Below are 21,108 nucleotides of genomic sequence, written 5' to 3'. Positions count from 1 at the left end.
GCCGCGTTCCAGAAAAAAAAAAATATTAAATTAGATTTGCCCTTCTATCAAATATTAAGAAAAGTTATAGAGAAGCCTTCTAAGGTAATATCGAAAAAACGGACTCCCGCATGATCTATAACATAAAAGAAGCCTAACGCATATTTCTTTACAATATTTGAGTGTGTCCAAATACGTGTTCACAAATCTGGACTATCTCCAATCAAAGGTGTTATTTTTCATATTATTTTTTGACATTTCATCAAAGATTGGTTTGGTGAAGCTTTGATAAGATGTCAAAAAATTATATAAAAATAACTCATTTAATTGAAGTTAATCCAGATTTGTGAACAAGTATTTGAAAACACTCAAAATGTTGTAAATAAATCAACTGGTCAAATTATAAGCTAAAATAATTTAAATTGAAAATGACATTTTGTGGCGTTTTATCATGTATGTGATTATAATCTAGGATTTGGACGTCACAAACTCAAAAAAGAGTTTCTGCTCAGTAAAAAGCTTCTTTTCATCTCACCAGTAGATGTCTCTAGTGAAGTTCTAGTGATTCATGAACAATGTTTCAATATTGGTTCACATATATATATATATATATATATATATATAGAACTTCTAAGAATTTGAGTAGTGTGGTTGTCAATATTGGGTAGAATTGGTGAATTTTACACGTGTGTAAAGTGATCACTTAAACCAACTACGACGGTCGTCAGCCCCGTTAATGTCTAAACTTGCATACTTCTTTAATCAAATATTTAATAATCCTAACGCATATTTTGCAATGAAGTGAAACCTGCTTCTATTATCCACAAAGTCATTAAAAAACGAATTTTAGTATAAAAGAGCTAATTATAAATGAATACTGGAGATGGGTAGATCTGAAATGGATCACATTATTCGGCCATATCGTAGTTTAATGTGTGTCATAAACAGTTTTCTTACTTAAAGTTTTTTAACAAAATATTGTTAAATGTGCTCTCGGCACAGGAAAACTCAATGAAGGCACATTACTGTAATTTGTAATAATGTACAAATAAAAAAAATTGTTGAGGAAAAAATTTGATTTCTTGATTTCAATATTTTTATTAACAGTGGTTTAAAAATATTTGTTATCTTTATATCTTTATATTATTCTTAAATAAAAATTCACGTAGTATTGACCTCTTAAGGTTAATAAATATGATGCTTAATGTCATGGAGTAGAAATAGTTTAAAGTAAGTTTTACTTGGTAAATACCACTAACTCTTATTGTAACACGTATTTCGATGCATTCTGCATCATTTTCAGAAATGTATCGAAATACGTGTCGCAATAGATATCAAGAAATAGTGGTATTAACCAAGTGGAACTTAAATCAATATTACCACAAAGTGACTGCCGAATTAAATTAACGAAATAGTTTAAAGTATTAAAAATAATCGACAACCGGTTTTAAAATGCCAAAATCATTTCAAGTTTAATATACTGTATGTTAATAACGTATTATCTTCCCTTTAGAAATGACCCACAGATATCTACACAATATAGATTTCTCTAATATCTGCAGATAGAATTTCATTTCGTAGTGGAGAGTTTATTATAAAAATTGATGAAAATGAAAGTCAGTGACTCGTTTTCCTAGAGCTTGAAGGATTATTTTTGAGTTTGCCGAGGGCTTTGAAGCTTCTGCACCAAAATATATTATAAAAGAAAGCTTTAATTTATAAAAGATAAGCATTTCTTCAAATACGTTTTATTTTTAAAGAAAGAGATCTTTATTTTAAATAAAAAAATGAAATTCTAGAACCAAATCTGAATGTTAACTTATCTTATCAATCTTTTTTAATCTTCATTGTTTGAAATATACATAAATTTTATTGAATTCTCTTTCAATATTAGATTGAGTAAAAGAATTGGAGTAAAAGTCATCATTTTGTTTTTCTGGTAATAAAGTGATAATATAACGTCACGGATCAAAAATGTGAAACAGCTTTATTTGAATGAGGGTTTTTTCTTAAATAATCGAATAATAATAAAAAAGATTAGCATGCAACAATTTATTTGATTATTTTATTCATTATTATAAAAAAACATGTTAAGAGATTTTAAAACGAAAATTTGAAAAAAATGTTTTTTTCATCGTCAGCAAAAAATATCACGCCTTTATGTAAATGAATCATGTTAATAACCAATGAATAATGAATGCTTGTAATAAATGACTGAATGAATGATAACAGAACACATTTATTTTTAAATATGGCATATTTTAAAGCAAGTACTTACATGGAATAAAATTTAAATTTAAAAAAGGAATAAACATTTTTATGCGAGGGGTTGTCTTTGATTATTTTGGGGATTTTTATTATTGAGCATGTATTATTTTAGAGGGTTATATAGTATATTAAAGAATCGACAAAAGATATTGCAATTTCCAGTTCTTTTCATATCATTGTTCGATCCATAGTTAAATGCTTGAATATATGTATTTAACAAAATCAAAATCTTTCAGGTCGTTGTAAAAGTTTGTAAGAGACCTACATATTTAAAAATAAATATCAAGTTGTAGGCTTGCCAATATAAACATGATGAACACATAAAAAAATTGGTCAGATAAAATTTATTCAACACATTTTAAGTATTTTACCACTTTTAAAAAAAAAATATTCTAGCAAAATTTAAATGCAGATTAGCATGATTGTCTTAGAAAAAATTCTTTCATTTTCGTTTAATTTGCTACGCAACAAAAGTTTTTTTTAAGGATTTTCCCGGTATCTTTGCATGGTAAAGAGAAGTGTTACTCTTGGTGTGAGATAGGGTAGTTTGTTCCTGAAACAGTGGCTCAGGAGGGTGTGAGATGGGTGAAATTGCGCGCGAGTCATTAAGATAAGTGAGATGACTTGGGAGGGGCCGAGATAAGGGTGAATCCAGACTTGGCCACGTGGCCACTTTCACAACAATACCTGGTTTTGACAATTTCTTAAAACAAAGATCATAAAATTTTACAATCGTAAAACAGCGTTTTGTTCATTCATTGAACATTTTATATTGCTACCTGATTTCTCTGACAGATAAATCTTTGAATTTTTATATAATTATTATTTAAGTTTTTTTTCAAAGATCTTCATTCCAACAAATATTTAATCAGCTAATAGTTTCAGAGGTAAAATAATTTTTTTAAATTTTTTATGAGTCAACTTTGTATTTTATTTAAATTTACAGTAATACTTCAATTTCAAACTATTTATGTGAACCTAAGCAATCCACTTTTAGAAACAGGTATCAAATTGTGGAAAAGTGGATTAGAACCAAGAAATTTTGCCTCAAGAGTCCGCGACCTTAACCACGGGACCACAACTCGACACTATTATTACAAATATGATTATCTTTTTTAGTAGCGATAAACAATACTTTCTTGCGGACTATCATACTAATTACTTCTTATCTATAGTATGTGTGGTTTTATATATGTATATAATATATATATATATATATATATATATATATATATATATATATATATATATATATATATATATATATATATATATATATATATATATATATATATTTATATATATATATATATATATATATATATATATATATATATATATATATAAATGTATATATATATATATATATATATATATATATATATATATATATATATATATATATATATATATATATATATATATATATATATATATATATATATATATATATATATATATATATATATATTTATATATATATATATATATATATATATATATATATATATATAAATATATATATATATATATATATATATATATATATATATATATATATATATTTATATATATATATATATATATATATACATATATATAATCGCTATGTGAACTCCTGTTTCTTCGTACGTATTGTAACAGAACTTTTGAAATATGACGAATAAATATAAAATATAAAGACACAAGGTCTTTGTAGAAACACGTTATAAGTTTATAAAAAAAAATCAATCCGGATTATGATAAATATTCGTTCCAGAAGCACGTGCTAATGACATAGGTGTGAAAAAGCCCTAAGCCCTTGCCAATGTAACCAGGATGTCGAGAAGAAAATTGCTTTTCCGAACGAAAATTCGAAAGCGCGTGATGGAAATAGGATTATTATTAAAATGCCAACAATCTAGATGAAGGCATAAAAGAAATTTGAGTTCAGTAAATAATATCTGTATGATTAAATTATCATATCGATATAATCCACTCTCTTGCCAATAAACATATTGTGTAATATAATAAAAATAAAACCCTTATCCGCACCCCAATGGTGCATAGGGCACTGCTTCATATAAACGCAGTGTTATCTCGATCGTTTACACACGAAGAAAAGGTGATCAGCCCTCCGTTTCAGGTACCAATCCAGGGTAATATTGAATAAATATTACAGTGAAAAAATCACTTATATTTATGTGACCCCCCCCCCTGGGAATCGAGCCCGCGACCTCCAGAACGGTAGCCGAGCGTGCTGACCATTACACTACGGAGGCGGACAAAATAAACATACGTTTGTTTAATTTATGACTATGATTTTCTTTAAACTAAGTGATTTTTCACTACGGGGGCGGACGTAATATATATATATATATATATATATATATATATATATATATATATATATATATATATATATATGTGTGTATATTTACTGGACTCCGAGAAGGTGAAGTTCCTACCACCAAGACAGGTCGTGAGTTACATGGATCACGTAGATCTTTGCAGTGAGCTGTAATACAGAGGCACGTCACAATAGACCTTATTTGGTCGCAGTGACATAAGAGATGCAAGATCCCTTGACCTCAAAAAAAATGTTTGTATATGTATATCTGCATATACATGTACATATATTATACATGTATATTCCATCAGACGAATCTCTGGAAAATTGTTGTATAACAGAATTTAAAGTGAGGATATTAGAAAGTAATGTAAGGCTGAACTAGGGATAATTGTAAAGATTTTTAAAAATTATTTGAGTTGGTATGGACATATGGAGCGAATAGATACCGAGAGAATGACTAAGAAAGTATATTTGGTAAATGTGAACAAGAGAACAAAACAAGGACAGCCAAAATAGATTTGGTAATACCAAATCAGGACATCTATGACTAAATGTATGGATTTATTTATATACGAGTAGATAAATTTATTTTTATAATTTTTTAGGAGATATCGTAGTCGTACAGGAGAAAGTGACCAACTAACAAAACGTAAAATGTTCAGGAGGGCAATTTAAGTCACTTTTGCTTGGCAAAAAAATAAGCATCAATGCAGTTAGTCATTTTTAACAAGTTAACTATACTTCCAAGTATAAAATCCTATGGGATGTTTTTCAGGGCAATATTAAGCTCGTAAGATATCAAATAGTCAATGTTCACGTTTTTGTAAAAAATGCACTTGGTCACTTTCTCATGTATGACTACGATATGCTAGTTTATATATTATTTATTAATCTGCCAGTATTACTTATAATACAAAGCAGGTATAGTACAAACAACAAAAGAACACATTAATATTACATTGATTAATTTAATCATATTATTAATCACTTAAAACATACTAACCTGAGACTATAAATAGGACACCGGAAGTGAATGTGTATATCCTTCTGTGCTTTCCACAGTGTCCTATTGCGCAGCACACATATCCCGCAAACAGGATTGCGGTCGCTAATAGAATAAAAACTGAAGATTTGGTTACAGCATCTGAAAAAAGTTAATTGAAATTGTATAAAAATTTGATAAAATATGCAAAAATCAATTATCTACGTATCTAGATTAGGATTAAACCAAATTTAATGTTTACTAGTTAATGTTGGACTAGTTTCCTTCCTTAGATTTTAAATCATTATTTTTACTTTATGAATATGTATTTTGTTTCTAATTCATATAAAATTGCTGGTTTAAGCTGGTTTAGGCAAAGCTGATTTAAGAAGCGGGTAAAATCATGAAAAAGTACAAGTCGCTTTGCGGTTTCCTTGCAATCTTATAAATTTTAAAAGGTTTTTTTGTTAATTTATCTTAGTAGTACATAATAAATATGATTCCCTTCATACCACAAAAAAGAAATCATATCGTTTTCAATTTATTTCAGAACTTCACAAAAATAATTGTATTCTTCTTTACAGGCAAAATAGTCATTATTCTGCCAACATGCCAACAGTGCATTTTATTCATTCAATCATTTTTTTGGAATTTTTTTTACAAGTAAAGTTTATTTGACTATATTCATTTAAATTTACATAATTATACAGACAGTTAGAAATTAAACCATATTTGATCAAACGAGTAATCATTTTTATTTATATTTAACATTAAAAAAGTTTGGTTTAAAGTCTTATAGTAACGAGACATCTTGCGTACGTAAATACGTCGTTTTTTGTGTAGCTTTCAATTTTGATTTGACTCTTGTTTCTAAATGTTGAAATCAAGTTGTAATAGAGTGGAGATCTTACCACAAAACTTTAGATTAGAAGTCTTTAAAACTATCACTTTAACCATATTTTCCTACCCATTATATTCTTCATACCTGCTGACAATTTTTAAAGAGGTTTTATATCTTAATACTTTTTAAAACATCTGGTATTTTTTCCTTTCAGTCAATTTAAAAGTTTTTCTCGTAGTTTCGAATTCAATTAGTAAAATGTATATTTTGTTGGAAGTTAGTTTCTTTGGAAAATAAAGAATATTTTCCATAAAAAGCAAAGAATATTTAATGGTTATGATGATCACGGATACTTACCCTCTTAAAAACGGGGATAGTAAAAAAATCTGATAAAACCTTCCAGAAAAATATATGAAAAATTATATTGTATATCCGTTTCACATTTTTCCAGTAAAATTCTGATTTCTCTGTAGATTAAAAAAGATATTCGCAATAAAAATATTTCCCGTGGATGTTTATTATTATTAATGTATCTTTCCAAATATAATATCCCTATTTCTAGATTGTCTGGTTTAAGTCGTAAGTCGCTTCCTGGGTCGTTAATTTTTTCAGCAATCCTCAGCCGGGCCAACTTTTTGCCTGGTCGAGAGTAAACTTGGGAAGGCAAGCTCCAATAGTTATCCCCATTCCCTCACAAAGGCTTTTATTTTCGGGCCAAAAAATGGCCAGTGGGCCCCACTAAAAAGAACGACTCAGGCACGTTTTTCAAAGTGAATTTGTAATTATTATTCTTTTAATCTTCGCGGTTACCACTTTTATTTTATCACTTCTAAAGTAGTTGCATACCTAAGGTGAAGTAATAATATGTACAATACGAGTATTATCAGTTCAAAAGTAAAACTTACTGTGTGCTATATGTATTTTATGAATTTTATACCAATGATGTGAGTCTTAATAAATAATTCTAAATAATGAAGGTTAAGATGCATTTCACATAAATTATGAATACACCCATAAATTTTCTAAAATAAGTCATTTAAAAATGCCTAAAATTTATCTTAAAATAATAATGATAAAAAATCTTGGCTAAGCAGATGACAAGATAAGTACTTTTTAACAAAAACCAAGTATTATTAATTATACAGTTCATAAATAATACTGGAGAAACAATGTACAAAGAATAGTTTATTGAAGTTTGCAAGTAATGTATCTTTACTTCGTAATTAACGTTTTATCTTTTATTGTAATTCTTATCCAGATGTTTACGATAATTTTCCTAGAAAGGGTTGATATTATCTTCGCCCTTAAAAGCGTTTCATTGAGTTTTACAAAAAATATATTTCATTACAACGTTAATTGAAAATACGACTCTAGTGTCCTTTTGGTACCACGTGGCCGGTCATTATTTACAGTCTTGGCTTCTTATTTATGACAAGGCATTGTGGGAACTGGAAAAACTAGCTTATATTTCATACAGAGAAAGCAGTCGTGTACTGGATTTATCAAAACTCCTTTGTTTGTTATTATTTTCAATCTTCTCCTTTGCTCTACAGAACAAAGGATTTTTTGTGACCCCCCTCTTCATTACTTAATTTGTGCATATATGGTATATATATATATATATATATATATATATATATATATATATATATATATATATATATATATATATATATATATATATATATATATATATATATATATATTATATATATATATATATATATATATATATATATATATTTATTTTTTTATTTTTTTTTAACACATTTTTTAAATATATTTAATATTAATTATGTTATTTCTTAAGAAAAATAAAAGTCACCTTTATAAAACTTGGGCCCACGAGTGGTGTTTATTTTAAGGCTTTTGATGATGCAAGTGATGGAAATAACTGATACATGGAAAAGGAAATGAAAACATATAAGATAAATGTGGTTGGTAATAGAAACAAAGGAAGACCGAGGAGAACTTGGCATGATCATGTATTTTAAATACTCGAAAAAGGTCAGGCTAGGAGTCGAAATAATCGGCAGGTTTGTACAAAGAGATGTATGAATGTGGGAAGAAGCGTGGAAATTCATCAAAGAAAAGTGGTGTAGCGTTCTAATTTCTATGCCTATCTCTACGGAGAAACGGTGTGATAGCTAATATGTAAGTTATTATTTATCCAATTGTTTCTTACATGGAATCGCCATCGTTGAATCATTGGGATCCGGAGAGTATTCTTCTTTCGGGAAGTAATCTATCTTGCTGCATTGAAAATGGCTGTCACCCGCTGAAAAAATAAAACAATAATTCAATATTTAATTTGACAGTTTTTAAACGTTATACGTGTAAGTTTGTGTGGGGTATTTGTAACTTCGAATGAAAGGATTGTACTGGAATTTAGCGTCCTGAGAATTTCCCTGACCTCCCTAAGAACCACTCTAGATATCTTAGGATTGTTATAATTCTTAACTGATCACGTGACAACAATCAAATTTGTTTACATTTAAGTTTCGTACTGAAATATCTTGGTAGAACTGAATTTTAAATAATTAAACATCATCAAAATGGTGTTGTTTAATTATAAAAAATTCAAATTTGTTTACATTTAAGTTTCGTACTGAAATATCTTGGTAGAACTGAATTTTATATAATTAAACATCATCAAAATGGTGTTGTTTAATTATATAAAATTCAAATTTGTTTACATTTAAGTTTCGTACTGAAATATCTTGGTAGAACTGAATTTTATATAATTAAACATCATCAAAATGGTGTTGTTTAATTATGTAAAATTCAAATTTGTTTACATTTAAGTTTCGTACTGAAATATCTTGGTAGAACTGAATTTTATATAATTAAACAACACCATTTTGGTATAATTAAACATCATCAAAATGGTGTTGTAATACATAATTAATTTTGACATACAATTTGAATCTTATAATATATATAAATAATTTATCTTTTTAAAGAGTTAAATTTTGAATTTTTATTCAAACAAATACCGTTACTCTCCTTCTTTATTAAAAAATTAACATATTTACATTTTTACAAGATTATCACAAAACTATTACAAAAAATAATCAATTTTTATGTGGAGGGAATATGAATGAGATTTCAAGATTTTTAATATTTTTATTGTAATTATTTCAAGAACGTCCTAAATCGAAAATCGTCAATTTTCAGTTGAGCATGTTTTCGGAATTTCCAGAAAATGTCATTTATCCTAGCAAAAGAGGCATATTTTTAACTTCATATTTACCCGCTACAGGGCAGAAAGTATTGTTTTTGTATTTTGAAGAAAAGGAATTGTTTAACAATTTTTTTTAAAATACTAAATATTTTTTTACATGGAGAAAAAACCTTTAGGTTTCACCTAAAAAGATCTGTTTCACACTAAAAAGTTCAATAAGAGGCTTGATATTTATTTTTAACACATTGTATTTTATTTTAAAACTTTAAAAACGTTCTCCTGATAAATAAAGATTTTTTATTTATGACGTTCTTGAAAGGAGTGAGCGACATATTTTAGACTTTCAAACTTTTTTAGTATACCTAAGCGGCTTATTATTAAAATGGGCATAAAATTGAACTCTATTGGATTCGAACTAAGAGACTGTGACTAAAATTCTACGACACTAACCACAGGACCACACCCCGACTGGATGTTTGTCATATCGCTCACTCCTTTCAAGAACGTCATAAATCAAAAAACTTGATTTTTCAGGAGAGCGTTTTTAAAGTTTAAAAATATAATACAATGTTTTAAAAATAAATATCAAGCCACTTATTGAACTTTTTACTGTGCAACAGATCTTTTTAGGTAAAACCTGAAGGTTTTTTCTCCATTTGAAAAATATTTAGTATGTTTAAAAAAATAATTAAACAATACCTTTTCTTCAAAATGCAAAAACAACACTTTTTGCCCTATAGCGGGTAAATATTAAGTTTAAAATATGCCACTTTTACTGGGATATAGTACATTTTCTGGGCATTCCGAAAAAATGCCCAACTGAAAATTGACGAATTTTGATTTATGACGTTCTTGAAAGGAGTGAGCGATATATACCTTCTTTATCCTTAGTATCATATCTGCTAACATGCCTCTCGCTTTACATATAATTCCTTGTGAAAAATAAAACCTTCCAAAAATTCAATCCTTGGCAGAATAGTGAACTTTAATTAAATTTTATTTTCAATTGTTCTGGGTGTTTGTGATGTATTTTTCACATTTACCTTCCCTATCTTTTCTATCCTACCTGCAGACAAGTCTTTAAAAGTAGAGGCTTTTCAGATTATTTCTTTAAAAAAAAATAATACTGAATAAAATCATCATTAATACCAGTCAATGATAAGTAATAAGCCCTGTTAGTATAAAATTCACATATAACCATCCTTAAATAAATTCATTCGTGTGTTGAGATATTTTAACCAAAGTATATCTTACAAAAAAAAAGTTTTTATTTTTTAATATTTTATAAAAGTAAAAATATTTTTAATTACAATATTTCATTATACTTCATTATTCCGAGTTATTTTAATTCTTATAAAAGGGGGTACCTTAAATCTTAAAGTAATAATTACCCATTTAATTGAAATAAATGTAATAATTAAAACATCTCCACAGTTTAACAAGGTGAACAATAAACTTTTGGATTTAATTATGCTCCATAAACTAATAATAAATTCAAACGGAAATCATAAATTGAGCTAAAATGTGAAAATCTCCCTCCGGTTCGGCCAATCTTCCATTAGTGCCGTTCAAAACAATTAAAATTTCACGTTGAAGACAATTAAACTCAGTAAAATGAAGTAGGTAAATGGGAAGGCGAAACGGGAGATTCCAGAGAAATTGAAGATTTGGTTCCAGAAACGAGAGGCTCTTTATTCACCCGCTTAATCCGAGGTAAGAATATTTAATTTTTTTCATTATCTTTTTCAGGTCTTGAATTTATAATTCAGCTGCACGTATAAACGGGGCAATTAATTTTCGGATCTAATTATATTTTTCAAAGGAGTTTTTTTTTTAATAAAACTACAAAAAACAGGGTATATTCTAACTGAAATAAACAGAATTTTTACGATATCATCAGGTTTGGTGTTTTAAAAAGATATTTATTTAGTTCCAAAACTAACCAACCATCACACTGCTTCTCCGGAAGGGTAGGCAGAGGGAATTGAATGCCGCTCCAATCCATCTTTGCAAACAATCTTTACCTCTTACACATTCATGCATCTCCTCTCATACATAGACGCCTTTGATCGAGCCATATTTTCCTCAGCCTTCTCTGCTCCTATTTCTAAATACATGCGCCTCATGAGATTGTTTTACTGTTCTTTCTTCAGCCATTTGTTCATCATCTCAACACGCCTTTCTTAATTTGAAGCATAATGCTTTAAATTAGGATTTTATAATTGTAAAACAACATATTTTGTAATCAATTCGATTTTCCCTATAAAAAAATTAAGGCTAAGAAAACACTTTTTTTTCAACCCCTATCTGCATTCAAATTATGCAAAGGGTACAGCTTTAATCAAAATATGTAAAACTGATCCTTAAGTATATAATAACAAGATGATGCTCTCCAGACTTATGAAAGGCAAGAGTTAATTTGAAGGGATACAAATATCTTAAATGATTCTGCAATATAAAAAATGAGAGAATTACATAGAAGGTAGGAAAAATACATTAATGGCAATCCTTATGTGTTTGTTTGTATAACTCTGACACTTTAAGTAAAAAATAATATCACTAGATTGTTTTTCATTTGAGACAATTCCTGGTGAAATCGGGACTAGTTAGAATATCCGAATTAAAATAAATCAAAATTATTTGTAGATAAATATTATTATAACCTCAAACTTCCGCCATATAATAAAGATCATAATGTTTTTTACTACACATGAAAATTTCTCAGATGATTTATTTTATATAACAGTAGAAAAAGTGATTTATTGTTTGTGAAGAGAAATTATTTTCCAATATTTTATAAGAAACCATAACTCATACATAATGTACCAGTAACGAATGATTAAATAAGTAACTTAGTCATTAGCATTATTCATTTATAAGCATTGAACTGACTTTTCTTTAATGAGAATATGGTTACATACTATTCGTTTTGTACACAACATCTTTTCATATAGAACTAATCTTAGTTAAAAAATCCAAATAAAAATTAATTGACATTCCAGGTTAATTAATGCGTTTCGGAGACCTCTCGGGTCAAGGACTAGTTATTTCCAGATAATATTCAATAACATTTACATATCAATAATGCAAAGTTGAGATAATTTACAACATTTTGAGTGTGTCCAAATACTTGTTCACAAAATCTGGATTATCTTCAATTACAGGTATTATTTTCATATTATTTTTTTTGACATCTCATCAAAGATGAAGAAGAATATGGAAGTCTGGGCATTTACGGAGCTGACGACCGTCGTAAATGCCCAGACTTCCATCTTCTTCTTCATCTTTGATGAGATGTCAAAAAAAAAAAAGTTGAGATAATATTTATCTCAGCTTTGCATTATTTGCTTAGCCATTTGAAGAACTTTTGTTCAAACATGAAATATTCTTGTAAATATTCGGTTTATCATTTTATATAAAATCACAGTTTATAATGTTCATTAACACGCTATATAACTCACGCTCTCCGAGCGTTGTTTGAAATTCATCAAACCGTGTACCTCGCCTAATTCTTTTCATTACAACAAACAAGAAGAAAAACAAAAAGAAAGATGTCTGAATAAATGAAGAGGGCAGAATACGAAAAACAAAGGGAATTGAAATATTGACAAGTCTGTCGACTTGAATAATAAATTGCTACAAGATTTATTCGTATTTTCCACAAATAAAGATAATTATTGTATTAGGCAAGCAGTGAGCATGCCATTTTTTGAGAAAGTGTTTTTTTATTAATTCAAAGTGTGATTATCAAAGAGACTGTAAAAAAAACAACAAAAATGTTATATAAAAATTAAATCGGTACAAATGTTATTAGATATTACCAGGATGACCCGAATATTAAGGAAAAAACATTTTTCAATCAAAATCGAAATTATCACAATATGTATTAAAATTTATCTGTCTGTATATGGAAACAATCACAGATTGTTTTAAATAAAGTAAAAATGAAAGGTCTTGAATGATTTTTTTTAGTGAATCGATTTCGGAAGACATCAATTTAGAAAACATCTAGTTACCTGAGTTGATACTTAGTACATCCTTTCTACTATGTCAACATCAATAATTCAAATACTCGTATCTGATATCGATTGTCGATCATTAATGTACTGGGTATTTATATCACCTAAATTACTTGAAAATCGATATCAATCAAAGTAAGAAAGAAAAATAAACCAAGAAAATTAAACAAATACCACCCTTATTGGATAAATTAAAAGGCAACAGTGATTCATTAATGTATGTATTAATTGTTTAATCAAACACAGACTTTTTGAGTCTACTAAGTTGAATTTTATAGATAAAACTCATAAAAATTAATATTGTAACAATTTTTTCGCCTAGTTATGGCATTTTCAAATGAATGTTATCCATTAACACTCTCCTTATCAATTCTAAAATACTATTTCATGATTACCGCTTTCGAAATAACCATTTCATCATCAGGTCAACTTTAGTCTAAAGTGAAATTGCTTTAGAACATTTAAGGGTCTTAATAATAATAAAAAAATTGAATTTGGCAATCACTTTATGTTTGAAGAATATTATTTTGGTAGGTATATCAACGAGCATAGAAATTTTACATGTAAATAAAACTGATCTTCGTTTAGATTGTCTTGAAAAAAAAACATAATCTAGGTAAGCAATCAATAATGACTTACCTACCCAAAATAAATTACCAATTTAATTTGACGTCATGCTTTTGAAAATATTTCCACTGCGATTTCTTTATCGTCTTTCTCTTTCATTGAAAAAAATTAAATAATATTTTTTTTTGCTTTTTATATGAAGAAGAACGTAATTATTTTACTTTAGTCTACAGTTGACTTTGTGAAAATTCTGACACCGGTAGTTATGTAATAGTGTTTTAATTGGTTTTATTTACACAAAATAAACGATGAATGATAAGGAGGATGTTTTATTACCATACCTCAAAGTACACGTTGCTTTTAATTTATAAAAAAAAAGTTATTCATTAGTCACATCTTTTATAACTTCTATTGATTTCATCTCAATGTACTAAGAGAGATTGGTTTAACTGGAATAACTGGACTGTTAAAATTTGTTTGAAATTGAAAAGTTTTATAATATATTTTGAAGGATATATTTTTTTAATAATCGGTTTTGGAAGACATAAATATGTTAGAAACATCTTGTTATCTATGTTTATACTTACTATATCCTTTCTATGGTGTCAACATCAATAATTCACATGCTTTTATCCGATGTCGATCAACAAAATTGTTTCCCGCGTATTTTCGCTTTTTTCACAAACCCTTTGTTCAATTACGGATACCTACTTCACATAAAGTTATACTGGAAGCAACCCATCACACTATTCCCTGTTAGAACACGAAATAAAGGAAAACAAAGATGTTTTTCCGCAACAAATGTTCCTACATAATGTATAAATTATTGTTATTTTATACATCTGTTGCTCGCTGGAGACTGTTTACGTAAGATATGTGTGAGTAATTTATCTTCATTCAGACCCGATGGTGTACAGAGCACTAGATTAGAATAATATTGGGTTTTCTCGATCGTAAATTAAATTAAAGTACGGTTTTGATTAATGAAAAAGGCTCGAACGCTTCGGGTACCCACATTATGAGCGCCGTGTCTTGGCACTAAAAGGACCTTATTTGACTGATTGAACTGTTTGAAAAGAAAACACTTACTTGTTGGTACATTAAAAATAAATATTTTTTACAAAATAAATTGTTAGGAAAATGGGTTTGTTGGTGAATCATTGGTGACAGTAAAATAGCTACAATAGTGTGTATACCCGCATAATCTGGCAAGGGGATTCTAGATTTGTTGATTATAGAAACCAGTTACTTACTTATGTAAAGCTACCCAGTAATACTTATTTATAATAAACAAAGTCAAAGTACTTGTGAGTTATTATCAATTATCATCAAACTCTTATCCGCATCCCAATGGTGCATTATATAAAGGCAGTGTTATCTTGATCGTTAACATACAAAGGAAAGGTGATCAGCCCTCCGCTTCAGGTACCAGTCCAGGGTGATATTGAATAAATATTAAAGTGAAAAAATCACTTATATTTATTTGATCCCCCCTGGGAATCGAACCCGGGACCTCCAGAACGGTAGCTGAGCGTGCTGACCATTACACTACGGAGGTAGACTGATTACTGATTATTATATAGTTGTTACCACCTTAGTACATAACATAAATAAAACACAAACTTTTAAAGTAATAAAAGTTGATTGAAATAATGTTTGTGTTTTATTTAATTTATAAAGTTTAAAAAATGTGCCACAAGGTATCATCAAAAAAAAAGTTCAACATGTTAGCAAATACATTAGCTCGATCCTAAAAGTTCTCAATTTATAGGAAATACTTAAATACTTAATTTTTCATGAAATTAAACAAAGACAAAACAAAGGTGATAACCATAGAAAAAGACGAACGCCAGATGTACATACTTAAGTATATGTCGAAAGTTGCATTTAAAAACGCGAAAGAGTTTGTCCATCTAGGAAACAGGATCACATGAGATACAAAGAAGAAGGTTGACAGTCGCATCCATCAGTCAATGCTTCCCATTAAAAATAAATACCCTCTGCACTTCCGGGAGTGGATAGGGGAAAAAATAATAAAAATAAAATACAGTTTAAAGGCAGAATGGTAAATACAGAGCGTGAAGTAATCGCATAACCCATTTTAAGGAAAAAAGTCAGTCCCGTAAATACTCAGACTAACAAATTCGTCTTTGTTACGGTATCCAAAATACCTTGAAAAACATTTAAGCTTTAGAGTTTCATTCTAATATTCGTATTTAAAAATTCAAATATACTAGTATATATGTAATAAAATAACAACTACATATATAGTTTTTTCCACATAAATTTTAGTTTAATTAAAATAAGTGTTTGTGTATTGTAACATATTAAAACACCTTATTTAAATAATATACAATATATATCTACAGATTGAGACTTAATTTATGAAACCTCGTACGATAAAATATAACAACAATTTAAATCCCACAAAAATATTATTTTGCATAAAATAGTTTGAGGGCAAAGGAACTAAAAATTGGTAAATAATAAGGCCACTTGGTCACCGGATAATCCAATTCCACCCCTCTAAACTTAACTATTTTAAAAATACAATACAAATTAAATGTCCACAATATTTTTCGGTTATAAAAGCCAACATTCTTATATTTATTTCAATTAAAATCAAGGAAACCCTGAAGGATGTAGATCCCCAGGCAGACCTCTAAAAAGGTAGAGAGATAGCTGGTAGTCAACATCCTAAGAGCGACAGGCAGAGGTACAGACAGATCCTGAGGGTCTTTAAAAAGAAGAAGAAGAAAGATGTAAAGAAGAAAATCTCATCAATACAAGAGATGACCGTCATTCACATATAATTACTCGAGCCTAAAATTGCTATTGAAGCCAGTATAAGATTTCAAAAGCAATTTTTCTTCATGTTTCTGAGTTATTTGACGACCAAATCACATACTACTGAATGGCTCTCCTTATGGTGTGAATCTATCTTTACAGTAGCGAGATTTAAAGGCTTGCGCAGATCATAGATGGAGTCGTCGTCGCGTTTTAATTAAATGCATTCGCCGAATGGGGCGCCACAGTGGCGTTTCCTATGGGAAATTCTCCTTTCAAAGCTTTTGCGCGGGAAAACTAATGCTAGCTTCGGTGACATCAAAGAGTTTACCGCCTTTTTCAGTTCCTATTGGAAACTTCCCAGTGGGAATGCTTTTGCCGTGGAAGTTTTGCTGGGGAGATATTTGATTGCAAGTCTTTGATTTTGCAGCCATTCGAAACTGCTTGGATCGCCGTCTACATACATAAAATATTAATTAGGTTTTTTGGATTGTAAAATCTTAAATACTGAAAGTTTTAAACTTAAAATAGTATATATACGTAAAACAATTCAAATAAAATAAAATGTTTTATGTTTATTTCTTAAGGAGGTATATATTTATAGTTATTCTTTAAGAAAGGTGTGTTGAGATGGTTTGGGCTTGTAGAACGAACGAGTGAGAAAAGAACGGTTAAACAAATTTATGAGGCGAATGTAATTGGAAAAAGGAGCAGAAGAAGACCGAAAAAAACTTGGCACGATCAGGTATGCTAAATACTTGAAAGCGTTCAGGTTAGGAGTCGAAACAATCGGCGGGTATGTTCATACATCCACGCCTCTTCCACGTTCATGCATCCCCTCATGGGGATGCATGAACGTGGAAGAGGCGAAGAATGTTTGCAAAGACAGAGTGGTGTGGCGTTCTATTTTCTCTGCCTACCCCTGCGGGGAAGCGACGTGATGGTTAGTTAGTTAGTTAGTAAGTTAGTTAGTTAGTAATTCTTTACTGGCATATCCCGTACCAAGGACACATCTTACTACCTTTATTTAGATCCTAATGAGTTTAAAATTAGCTATTTTTAATTGGTCTGGGTGATTAAGATTAAAAACTAACCAACTATAACACTGATTCTTCGCAGAAATAGGCAAAGAAAATGCTACACCGAACTGTCTTTGCAATCTTTCTTTCTTCTACATTCATGCTGTTCATCTGCTTATCTGCTCAGCCTGGCATACTTTCCTCATATCACCATTCGAACATCAATCATACATCGTTTTGACGCACATCGATTTAAAACAACGCATTCCGACTGCATTCAGTCGACTTTCATCCCATTTTCGCCAGCTCCATGCTTCATTTCTAAACATTAGGGTTGATTTTTTAAATCTGTTTTTAAATAAATAAATGAATCCCCTTTCATTTTAAATCTAAAGTTCTATTGTATTAAGGCTACAGTCGAAGATACGTCTTAATGAAACCAAACTCCCTTATAATTTTCTTACTTTAATAGAAAAGCTGACAAGATTTTTTTATTAAAAAACTAATAGTTTTTACTGAGGAACGTAATATTTTAAAAGGTAATTTAATAAAAAAGTTCAATACATGTATTCAAGAACTTTTATGTCAACTAAATAAAATATAGGAAGTTATTAACATAAATGTAAGTTTGCTACCTGCTCTATAAGGAACGAAAATATTTGCACAGAATGTAATATTTTGTCAACTATTGTGCTCGGCCCTGTATCACATAACAGGTCGTCATATATGTGCGAGTGTGTATTCTATCGAAATCCGTTTACACATTCATAACAAATCGTCAACAGCAGTTTATTTTGGAATAAAATCCTGCATCGTTTCCTGTTTGCTAACCTGACATGTTGATATAACCAACTTTGCGAAGGCTTTCTGCTACGAATGCTGCTCCGAGACTCGGAAAATGGATATTTTAAAAATAAACAAGAATGTTTTTTACGACGACAATATTGAATTTTTTATTTATTTTATGTACCAAAAAAAAAATATTTATTTATTTATTCTATCTAACCTCGTCGTGTGAAATGAAATAAAACTCAAGAGACAAGTGCACAACATTTTGAGTGTGTCCAATTAAAACAGCCTATGACGTCAGCCCTTTAAATGCCCAGACTTCCATATTCTTCTTCACCTTTGATGAGATGTCAATAAATAATATGATAAGACAAATATGTGAATAATAAAAAAATATTTATTCCACAAATTAATATGTTTATAGTATTTTTTTTGTTGTTCTAAAACCAACTAACTAACCATCATGCCATAAGAGAGAATTCGTCTTCGCTACGCCACACAGATTTGACTTAGCAAACAATCTTGATATTCATGCTACCATCACGCCGCTTCACAGTAGGGGTAGGCAGAGAAATAGGATGCTACACCACTCGGTTATTGTTCCACATTCATACATCTCCTCATACATACCCGCCAATTTTTTGTGACTCCTGACCTTATCACATTAAATTATTTTAAATATTTGACCATGTCTAGCTTTTCTCGGTCTTCCCCTGATCCTTTTTCCAACTACATTCATCTCATAAATTCGGTTTAACGTTATTTCCTCACACATTCGTTCCACGCGTCCAAACTATCTCGTTGATATTCACATTTCTCTTTGATATTCTGATATCAATATTTGTACAGAGAGAATCTTCCACAACCACATACAAACTTGGGAATATAAAATAAAAAAATATTAACATGATTGAAATATTTATTCCAAATTTTAAAAAATGTTACTGGATTTCATTATTGTACGTTTGCATAAAGCTAAGATATATAGATATATATATATATATATATATAAATATATATATATATTTATATATATATATATATATATATATATATATATATATATATATATATATATATATATATATATATATATATATTTTATTTATTGTTTCGGCATTAACTTTGTGGTAAGACATGTTACAATAATTAAAGAAAACACTTCGTTTTTTACCACTTGAGTTTAATTATAGACTACATGTTTCAGAAGCTAAACTTCCATCATTCAGGTCTGTATAATAGTTATTATACAGACCTGAATGATGGAAGTTTAGCTTCTGAAACATGTAGTCTATAATTAAACTCAAGTGGTAAAAAACGAAGTGTTTTCTTTAATTATTATATATATATATATATATATATATATATATATATGTATATATATATATATATATATATATATATATATATATATATATATATATATATATATATATATATATATATATATATATATATATTTATACATATATATTTTTATATATATATATATATATATATATATATATATATATATATATATATATATATAAATATATAAATATATATTTATTTATTTATATAATATAAAATCTTTTCTTCCGATATAAAATCATCATTCATTGCCTTTGAATGAGCATTTATTCATTAGTAAGCATTTACAGCGGAAAAATCCAATAATTTTCCTAGTCAGTTAGATGGTGTTTGTCGAAGTTATCCTTCCAAGCCTTTTCTGCACCATCCGTCTTGGGTGTCACGTGCAAGCAACTTGAGCGGAAGTAAGGTCGATCCATCACATATAACTACAGCCTTCCAGAATCGAGCCTTCTAGTGCTTTCCTGTATCCGAAATCCTTCTCAACATTGTGTGACGTCGTTTGACTGTGACAAGGGCTATCGTGTCAATATAAATTATCTGTTATGATGTAGGGTGAAAGATGGTAAGAAAATACAAGTTTTGGAGCAAAAACGTGCTGTTTTTACAAGTTTTTATTTTATTCATGAATCATCTCGTAGACAAGATGAAAACGAGTTTTCAGTTGTAATTTTAAGTTTGTTTAAAGTTTTAATTTTATATCTGAAGTTCATTATATAATTGTGTTACACGAAAATTGTGCAACATAATTTTTACGTGGAAACATAATTTTTATTAAAATGCTCAATATAGTTATAATACTTGAATGAAGAAATTTACTAATTAGGTAAGTTATTTTATCAATTGGTTCGGTAGTCACTTTGTGGTAAAATCTATCCATATTTAATTTCAGTTGTAAAATGTGGTATGAAATATACTAACCAAAACTAAAATTCACAATAGTTTGGTTATTTTTAATTATCATAACAAAATTAAATATAAGATGGTT

The 21,108-nt window shown here is 28.7% G+C and overlaps 1 protein-coding gene across 1 annotated transcript in view; it reads right to left on the bottom strand.

Annotated features, from left to right (window-relative positions):
* LOC148312380 (uncharacterized) overlaps positions 1–21,108 on the bottom strand; it is a 94,468-nt gene that overhangs the window by 23,278 nt on the left and 50,082 nt on the right. Inside the window, exons 3-4 of the mRNA XM_088277425.1 lie at positions 8,588–8,680; positions 5,583–5,723 (exon numbers count right to left, since the gene is read on the bottom strand). Coding sequence (XP_088133551.1) covers positions 5,583–5,723; positions 8,588–8,680 — 234 coding nt within the window. The remainder of the gene's footprint in view (positions 1–5,582; positions 5,724–8,587; positions 8,681–21,108) is intronic.

Source organism: Brachycentrus maculatus, unplaced genomic scaffold (genome assembly GCF_059751285.1).
Source record: "Brachycentrus maculatus isolate JH-2025_06_01 unplaced genomic scaffold, ASM5975128v1 h1tg000042l, whole genome shotgun sequence".
Lineage (NCBI taxonomy): Eukaryota > Metazoa > Arthropoda > Insecta > Trichoptera > Brachycentridae > Brachycentrus > Brachycentrus maculatus.
The sequence above is the reverse complement of the archived record's forward strand: the minus strand, read 5'-3'. Positions and strand labels throughout refer to the sequence as shown.